Genomic DNA, 9,917 nt, shown 5'->3' on the forward strand with positions numbered 1-9,917 from the left:
GTCCGTGGGAGATCTAACATTTCAAGTTGTTTCCGCATTTCCGACACAAAACACCAACCAAGCTCTAAACATGTTGTTTATGATGTTCATGAACTCTGAATGAAGAATATTTGATACTGTGGTGATCTATAAGGGTCCATTGATGTATATAAACCATTAATTCACATTCCAAGAATGAGAAAAACTATATACTATTCATTGCGTCTAGCTTTCAGGGACTTCTGCCTTTATCTTGCTATTCCTACACTTAGCTATGCTATCTATTGTATGTTTAAACCCAATTTTTGCGCGATACTACTTTCGTCACGTGATGAAAAATCACAGGACGATTATTATGCAATGACCCCCGTTTTTGTCCCCCAATGATTTCCATCGAAAAGAAACAGCCGGCTAGGAAAAGCCGACTCAACAGTTTCCCTTTCATCTTTTCTTCTTTGTGTGGAAGAAAAACAAAATCGTTTCATAGAGTCCATTGATAGTGGCGTTAAAAACTTGTCGCAAATGCTGTTCCAGAAACTTAAAAAAAAGTCAACAAAATATTCTGTCAACGCACAATATGAAAATTAATGGGGTGGGGAAGGGGGTGGGGGAAGGAGGTGGGGGAAGGAGGTGGGGGAGGGGTGGGGGAAGGGGTTCCAAAATAAGTAAACCTCCCTTTGGCTTGCTGGTATGTCGACTGATATTGTCCTTGCTGATAGAGATTGTTCTTAAAATTTCTCATTTTCCCTCAGAGCTTCGTTTCTCGGCCTAATATTCATTTTTCCGCGACAATCTCTCAGCTGCGGACAATAGTAGCCAAGATACCCGCCGCCCGAAGGGCTTTATCAATTACAAAGCCTCTGCTGTTGCAATGTTTGTCTTATGTTTCTTTTCAATTTCAGCGTCCATTCCTAAGGGTTTGAGCTATGTTTTCCTTGATATTTTTCGTCACAACACTTCTCAAATTCGCTCCTCAAACTGGAGCCATATTTCTTCCCTACTGGTCGAAAAGAAATCACTCTGAAACATCCTTCCACATACCTTTCTCTTCGCTGGCGCTGGACCAAGTTCCGAAGATAAGTAAAGACCTACAGCAATACTTTGACATGGCGAAAAACTACTCCCTAGACCACCGCTGTGCAAATGGATTGCCCATATCCATCGCGTGGCACTTATACTCCCCATACACCATTGTCTATCGAACCACGAACAAACAAATCAAGGGTCTAACTGTAGACGGAATGTTTCCTGGCATTCTGAAGGCCGCTGTCTCGGGCTGTTGTCACGAGGATACTGAAGTATCGTTTGGAAAATTTTCGAAGTCTGTACGGAGCGTAGAGAACGACATTGAAAAAGACACGTTTGATATGACGTTTCCTATCTACGGATACGACAACTCCGATATATTCAGGTAACTACACAGCATGTACACTGAGCGTACATTTATCTTAAGATCTGAAAGTTATTTGTTCCATGCAGTGATCAAACATGTCAATGTTGGCCGGTTTCAATTTGGTGATAATCGAGGCAATTCTTTTTCTAAGAATCTACGTGTTATCTACTGGAAGAATCTACTGCTAGATGTAAAACGGTTGAAGCATCACAGGAAATTGGCCCCATTTGTTCAAATGGTAGATAATTTTATCTAAAGCGCAAGTCAGTATCCATCTGTCAGAATACTTTTTCTGGCATATCAGTTCAACAAACAGTTTCTATGTTGCTGTGCGTCTCTTCAGTACTGCGTCACAGATGACGTCAAATAAGTTAAGAATACAAAAAGTGGAACACAAGGCGGAGCTGAGTTGAAGTTGAAGTTCATTTATTTGTTTAAGCAGGTTGATTAATTGGCAGCTGTAATAGCTGATGTGGACCTGCTGTCCTAACCCACCCATCCCACCCCAGGGGAGGACATCCATCACACAGTAATCTCGTGTGTGGGAAATTAACGTCTCCTGCCCCAACCCTGCAGGAGACGGGACCTCCATTTATTCGTCCCTATCCGAGAAGACTAGAATATCTAACCATTAATTGATGTTATAGAAAGGTAGCAAATTCTTCTCAATTATTTTAAGACCTTGAGTGTTGGTCCGGCCGGGGCTCGAACCCTCGACCTCCCGCACTGCAGTCCAGCGCTCTATCCATTGAGCTAACCGGGAGGCGATGTCACAGATTTGACGTCATCTGTCTTTCCTCCGATTGTTCATAAAAGGAGCCAATCAAAATACGTGCGTGATGCAGCCTGCTATGTAAAGAACGATGGATGGCTTTATCTTTACTCTTTGAACAATTGCGTCCAGATTCCAATCCATGTTTGAAATCAGCTGCACGTTACATTACGTGTACTCGTGTGCATCACAGAGATCCCATTCGGTTTTTCCTTGGTATAAAACTAACTTGCATCTCTATTTGAAAACGTTAGTGCGTGAAAGCAAATGGGAGAGAAATGAGAGAAATTTTCCCGCTTATGGTGTAAACTATTGATATGAAAAAAAATGCATACGGAGGACTTAGGTATTTGATAAATTTAGATCAGTTCAGTAAGGCAAGATGATCCATCAGGTTCCATTCGCAGAGCCTAGATAGTGTTTGGGGGTCTGTTTGGGGCCTTTTTTAACTACGACCTTTTTGAAAGTAACTCAGAAGTCACTTTTTTCCTTTTCCATATCAGGAACCGGCCTTTTATCGGTATTGTGAAGGCACCTCGTGTTATTCTTCTTGTACACAATGAACAGCCGGACAAGACTCAAACTCATATTCTGATTACAACAATAGCTAATGCTTGGCCAATGTTGGTGTTTATACTTGTTACAGCTTCACTTTCTGGGATTATCATCTGGTTTCTGGTAAGCTGCTTTTATTTTTTTGAAAAATTGGACTACGTTTAAGACGGAAGATCCAGTCACCTAAAATGACATTTGGCTTGGTTCTGTGTTTGTGGTGGGTTCCTCCTTTCTTTGTTCGATGACTTATACCAAAACTCCAATACGACCTACGAAACGTGAACTCTGTTCGGCTACTCTAAGAGACTGAGGACAACAAGTAATTACTTTCTGTCGAGCTAGTATTAATAATATGTATTTATTGACCGAGTGGTAGAACTAGATGGGAAGATATTTGACTCGAGTACACGCGCGGAGCGCGTGTTTCATGACCGAGAGCCAATATTTTCCCGTGCAGACCGACCAAACTCAATCAACAAGAATTTTCTCCTAGGACCACTAAATGTTGAAATTTTAGAAATTTTGTTTCAACCATAATAGGAAGCGATTTACGGGTGCAGGCGGGACAACCACAAAAAAGATTTCTCAGTAAAAACTCTTCCTTAATTTTTTTAATCAAAACAAGAAACCTTAATTTCATAAAAAAAAAAAACAAACGCGAATTTTGTTTTCTCACTCCCATATTTCATTAATTTTTCAACAAAGCCATGTGTGCCGAGGGTTGGACAGCATTTTCCGGACCAGCACACTTCAACCCGTCCTGCCCAACGCATGTCAGCTTTCACAATGGTTTTCTATGAGATTGTGCACGCGGGGCTGCTTGGGTCATATGATAGTAAGGAATAATAAAAATTCACTATATGAAAACGAAAAGTTCTTTTTGGGCTCCTCCGCAAAGCGTGCATCCGCTCTTTTGCGTTAAAGAGTTATGAAGTTTAGCCAAGCAACATCCAAGGACTCATTTTTTCTCCTGCGTGATAGTTTGTTTGTTTGTCCGTCTCTAGGATCACACCAGCAACCCTGGAGAATTTCCACCACCATTTCTACGAGGTTCCTGGGAAGGCTTCTGGTGGGCTCTTGTTACCATGACAACTGTGGGGTTCGTAAATTTTTTCTGTGGCTAATTGATCTCGGTAGATGCAATATTTATTTTGTCGTTTTTCAACATAATGTTTGCTTATTTAAGCTTTGCTATTATCACTGATCTTCTGATTTGTTTATTGTTTTGAAACTGTCACCATTGGGAGGTTATTTATTTGCATAGCTTAATGCTTGACCCGTGGACTGCCTCCCTACCTGGCAACTAGCTAGACTTTGCGAGTCTGTAGGTTTGTATTACAAACCTACAGACTCGCATAATTACTTGTTATATTCGTCTTCGCATCCATCTCACGTTAAGAATTCCATTCCTTTTTCTCAGTTTCTAAGACTTCGTCGTTTATGTAGTGATGACTCTGATTTCCACCACAAATCAGAGTCAATGTGCCAGTTCTTCAATAAACGTGGTTACCCTGTTTCCGTCGTTCAAGCGGGTTACCACCGCGCTCAACTTATTGATCGACATTCAGCACTACAAACGTCGCATAAGGAAGGTTCCGACCGCATTCCATTCACTCTCACGTTTCACCCTCACAACCACTCAGTTAAATCCATCATTCTTAAAAACTTTAAATTACTTCAAAACGATCCAGAGACAAGCACTATCTTTTCGCAGCCTCCGCTCATTTCATTCAAACGCGACAAAAACATAGGCAATTTTTTGGTCAGAAGTTCTTTTCAGACTAATGACCAACCAGGCACTTTTAAATGCGCTCGTGCACGATGCAAAACGTGTCCTTTCATTCACAACACTGATAAAATATCGGGACCTAAACGATCCATTAAGATCACCGATCACTTCACGTGCACCTCCGCCAATGTAATCTATTGCATAACTTGCACTTATTGCAAAAAGATATACATCGGCGAAACAGGCAGAAGACTAGGTGACCGATTCCGAGAACACCTTCGAGACGTGGAAAGGAATTACAAGGACACATCGAAACCAGTCGCTAGACATTTTAATTTACCTAATCATTCTAAGCAACATATGGCAATCTGCGGTCTTTCCTTGCGGAAAGACCGCAGATTGCCATATGTTGCTTAGAAAGCAACATATGGCAATGTGTTTTTTACGGCACGGAAAGCCGTAAAAAATCTTGAACAAAAGCTCATCTTTCAAACCGGCAGTCTAAATCCCACAGGGATCAACGAACGCTTTTCATTCCACTAATTTATTCCTGTTTTTCTCGTTGCCATGCTCCCACCAATAACGTAGCTCCATTTTCTGCCTTTAAAAGCACACACAACCCACAATTCCTCTATTCGCTCCGACGAAGGGCTAACGCTCGAAACGTCAGCTTTTGTAATCATTACGGTGGCCAATTTCCCATTTCAACTTTGTTGATATATCCAAACTAGTTAGACTGACTGAGTGAAAGACTGATTAACTGATGACGGACTTACCGACTTACTGACAGACGAATTAACTCACTGACTGACCAACCGACCGACTTATTGAGTGTTTGACTGATTGACTGACTAACTGACAGACTGACTAATGGCTAATTGGCTAATTGACTGATTGATTAATTTCATATTTGCTTCCTTTTATCACAGGTATGGTGACCGTTCTCCTAAGTCAGCCCTTGGTCGTGTGTTCTGTATTCTGTGGATTATAACGGGTGTTATCATTGTCTCAATTTTTACAGCCCTTGTGACAGCTTCGTTATCTGCTAGCACCGTGCAAATTTTTAAAATTCATGGTTCAAAGGTATTTTTCAACACTTTTTTTTCGTTAAACAACATCCTTCCCTCCTTACCTTTTTCCTCTTTGCATTTTTTCTTCTACTGTTTCCCCTCTTCTTTGTCGTCATCGTCATCCTCTTTAAACATTACAGGATTTAAACACGCACACAAAAACATCCACGTTACTTGAATTACAATTTTTGTGTCAAGAATTTCACTCGGGACTCAAAGTGTTAACCGTCACCGACGCAAGACCTCTCGTCGACATGACAAATTAAGGCAACTCTCAGTTACAAAGGGCAAAGTGAAGAGTTCGCTATTCCCGCTCTCAGAAAACCCAAAATTTGGGAATTCCACGTTCTTTTACTGCAGAGGACAGTTTGTATAAACACGATGAGCTTCGTTGCAGTTCTTTCTCTCTAATTAGTTCAGCTTTCTGTGTTCCCTCTTAAGTTACCTTCGTCTCTCAACCTGTTGGATATTTAAATGTGTCGTTTTTTTTTGTTGTTGTTGTTGTTTCTATTTGATAACTTTTTCATGGTATTTGTCACATTCTGTGGCAGATCGGAGCAGTGAATGGAAGTGAAGAGTTCAAACTTGGTGTGACCATGAATGCTGACATGAAAGGTATTACATATGCATCAGTTAAACACAGTGATGTCAGCCCACATCCATGTAATACCAACGATGCAAAGCATAAAAGTGTTCATAATTAAGGAAATCGTTGACAAGACATTACCTTCGTGTTTTGCTACATTATTCTCTCGCACCCTGTCCAAACCAAAACCAAATTCCAAGGCCCGGACATTTTGTTCAGTGCTTGACTCAACTTGCATAATGTCTACGCGCGCGTATTGTAAGTTAAACCATCGAATGGGGTGTATGTGTTGCTTAGTGGTCATTTCTACCGTCGTAGTCTTCCCTCACGTGATGAAAATGACGGAGGCTCTCTTGGCACACCAAATCGATGGTGCTCTAGTGGACAACTACGTCCTCACCCATTCGTTGAACCTGATTCAAAAAGAACCAATCAGAATCGAGAGGTACATCGATCACTCAATCACCTATGGAGTGGTGTTACCCAAGAATTCCTCAAAGTTTGAGAAATGTGTTCGAAGCTTCTTACATAATCACCCTCAAGAGACATTTGAAATCATTGCTGCTAATTTGGTGCCTCTCAAGGTAAGAGTTTTCAGCGATTTTTGTTTCATTTTCATTTGCTTAAATCTTCTAATCTTAAAGTCAGGCCAGTGCTCGCTAGAGTTCATTGATACCGTGAGATTTTTGTAGTCATCAACGTTCTTTCCACCCGGTCGAACAAGATATAAAACGAAACGAAACGAAACAAAGAGGGAGGGAAAAAATACAAAACTAAACTTTACTAGTGGTCATATTCAAGGGTACATGTGAAATGTCGACAAAAGGCACCATCTAAGCGCTAAAAATTTCTTTACATTTTATCAAGCTACTTAACATGAGTTTTTCTGCATTTTATTCGAATAGAATCCGACTGATGACGAAAACCAGCAGCTGAAAGCTGCAGAAGGTTTGTTTTATCAAGAAAATATCTTTTCTCTCGTCATGTACATCGGACTTGGTGTCGCTGCTGCGTTCTTCATCGGAGGTCTTTCTTGGGAATTCTTCTACCGCAGACCAAAAGCAAGTAAGCATTTCTGAGTTGTTTCTAGTAGAGGTATACTATCATTCAAATGTTGAATTTGTCTGTTAAATTCATTCAGTCAACATTCATCTTTGTGTTTCATTCTGACTTCCTGATAACATTATCCACTTTAACTTGAAGATTTGTGCGGATAGTTTCAATTAACAAGATAAGTTAAGAAAGATGTTTACGACAAATTGCAAAAAATTGACCTTTTTTGCCATCTGCACTCGGCTGTTTTCACACTTGAGTTAAAATATTCGCACTAGATATAGAAAGAAGTTTGATTTTTCTAGGGTTGTTGTTGGAAATGTGGGAAAAGGGAAAAAAAAATAAGAGTCATTTTTGCTGTCTATCGTTGCCATAGACTCGGCACCTGTTCTAATTTCGTTACTTTTGGTAAAAATTTTAGTATTTGTAATGCTTTTTGTATTTCAACTTTTGTTGTAAACTTTTTATCGTCTAATCGCCGTAATTGTTTTTAGTGTGGTGTTACACGAGTGAACTCTTCTTTGTTTTAACATCCCACGATGAAGCTTGATGCAGCAACTAATTAAGAATTTTCGATTATACATTTAAACAAACATTTTACTTCCTGCAGGAAATCAGCGTATGCAGTTTGCTCCTAAGGGTTCTTACTCTGTCAGCGAGGACGAAGTTAAACTTCACCCTCACGACAATTCTAAACATGCCACTTTGGATATGATGATAGCCGAATACCAAGTGTTTCATGACCGCTTGATTCAAGGATTGAAGAAGCTTCGCGATCAAGAATTAGCCGCTGACGGAAATGCTAACGGTCACACTCCTAAAGGGGATGATGAAACAGTCGCTGTGTAAAATCGCACTCCCTTAACCCTCAAACTGCCAGGATCAACTCAGCAATTGTCTCGTACGCTCCCCATACATTTCCTCGTAGATCAGTTTGGTGAATTTCATTTTGTATCAAAATTGCACCCTCCAGCTGATAGGTTCGTTTCTTCTCCATAGGCATCGCCTATGAGCTGGATAATGTGCGTAAAATTGTAAGGGGAAGCTACTTGTCGATCCCTTTGGGAGTTAAGAGGTGAATTTATCTCTTTTAGGAGTGATGTTTGTGTAACAGTAGCTGTTGCAATGTATATTTTCCTCAATTCTGTTTCGAATCAAGGTGGTTAATTTGACCGCTTTGTTTAATCTTTGCGTTATAATACGTACAACCTTCAGGTTTTACTAACCCCTTAACCCGAATTGTAGGAATTAGAAAATTTACTCTTGCAGATGTTTTTATTTTTGCATAAGGTAAAGGTATAATGAATAGCATAAAATGTTTTGTAGGTGGAACATTAAGTTTGAACTTAGAGAAGAAAAGGGGTGAGGGAAGAAAAGGTTAAAGTTAATACGAACATTGCGACCCATGAGCTACCTTATTCGCGTTGGTTTCGAGGAACCACCCACGCACAAAACAAGTGTGTAGTAAAAGATCCCCTCCCCACCATCGACTGACTTATAAGGGATGTGCCATCGTATTGAGCGTTAGCCCTTCGTCGCTCTGACGAAGGGTTGACTCTCGAAACGTCAGCTTTGAAACTCTTTATGGTGGGCTAGTTTACTTTATCAACTCAGTTGAAAAAACCAAATTATTCTGTTATACTACTCCACTGACGCAGCACCACTGTTTCTTCAGAAACTTAATCGCTTTATTGAAAGGAGGATAGTTCGGTGCACAAATCTACTGCTCTTTGCATTGAAAAGTGGTATGATCTGCATAACCTTTTGAGCTAAATATTATAGCGTTGGTTAGTACACATATCGTTTTCCCGGTGGAACAATTATGGATAGTGTGTTATGGATATTGTTTTCTGAATGTGCTGTTCGTGATAACACGAAGTTATCAGTATTTAAAGGGTCAGTCGCATATAACGAAGGCTGTACTTTTCGATTAAGTTAAGTAGGATCAAATTTAAGGCAATAACAATGAATATCTTGGTGTCTCGTTGTATTAGCTGTTTGACCAAAAGAACCGAAATGTTCAGAACTAAGTTCAAGAATTTTTCCTAACGAATCACAAGCGAGGTCTTTGTTTAAATAATTTTTTTTTTATTCACCTTCTAAGCGCGCGTACATAAACACCGCGTAATAATGAATACTTGCTCGATAATTGTTTAAAGTTAGAGTTCGGTCTTGTTTCAAGGTTATTCAATAAGATCTTTTTGCTTATTTTTCATAAGCGAATACAATTACGGGGAACATCTGATTTTGGTTATCGGACAGTACTGCGTTCGTCGGAACCTCGTGAAAGGTCGCTGTTCGGACACTGTTGTTTTCGTTTTTTCCTCGTATGGGGTTGGTAATACGACCGCCATGTATTGGTTAGTTCCTCCTGAGAGGCCGATAATCTGACGATACCCTGTCCGTCAGTTCCTTATGGGATACCAGCTTTGGTATATTCCTCAGCAGGTAGAATGTCTTCCCTATCATCGCCGTTGTTCCAGGTTCGGTTGAAATAGTTTGGAACAAAGGGCTTCACTTTATTAGGAAAGGTTCTGTCAGTTTCCCGGGGATCGACTTAAGAGTTTTGTCGCCGACATTCACGGATTTAAGTTTGCCTTGAAATTTGGCAACCAAAAGATTCAATAGCATTATTATGTTTTCAAATATTTTATATAAGTTATGGTTTTCTATGATATTTGGTTAGTATTATATTCTATATACAAGGCTAAAAGATTAAGAAAAAATTAAAATGTTTGAACCAAACGTTTTCGGCTGTTTGCCATCATCACCCTGATGAT

General features: G+C 40.0%; 1 protein-coding gene across 1 annotated transcript; it reads left to right on the forward strand.

The window, feature by feature from the left end:
* The first annotated feature begins 863 nt into the window (after window positions 1–863).
* On the forward strand, window positions 864–9,365 carry LOC148725694 (uncharacterized). The gene is made up of 8 exons (XM_088730253.1): window positions 864–1,390; window positions 2,648–2,822; window positions 3,704–3,798; window positions 5,358–5,511; window positions 6,050–6,113; window positions 6,403–6,668; window positions 6,990–7,149; window positions 7,748–9,365. Exons 1-8 carry the CDS (start codon window positions 906–908, stop codon window positions 7,984–7,986), a joined length of 1,638 nt encoding a protein of 545 aa, XP_088586379.1. The 5' UTR covers window positions 864–905; the 3' UTR covers window positions 7,987–9,365.
* The last annotated feature ends 552 nt before the right edge of the window (window positions 9,366–9,917 follow it).

Source organism: Stylophora pistillata, chromosome 8 (assembly GCF_964205215.1).
Source record: "Stylophora pistillata chromosome 8, jaStyPist1.2, whole genome shotgun sequence".
Taxonomy (NCBI): domain Eukaryota; kingdom Metazoa; phylum Cnidaria; class Anthozoa; order Scleractinia; family Pocilloporidae; genus Stylophora; species Stylophora pistillata.

Bases quoted from the DNA above. Each gene is read 5' to 3' on its own strand.
- LOC148725694 (XM_088730253.1), top strand. From the start codon at position 906: ATGTTTTCCTTGATATTTTTCGTCACAACACTTCTCAAATTCGCTCCT. The intron at 1,391-2,647 runs GTAACTACACAG...TTTCCATATCAG, and splicing joins GACAACTCCGATATATTCAG to GAACCGGCCTTTTATCGGTA. The intron at 6,114-6,402 runs GTATTACATATG...CTACCGTCGTAG, and splicing joins CATGAATGCTGACATGAAAG to TCTTCCCTCACGTGATGAAA.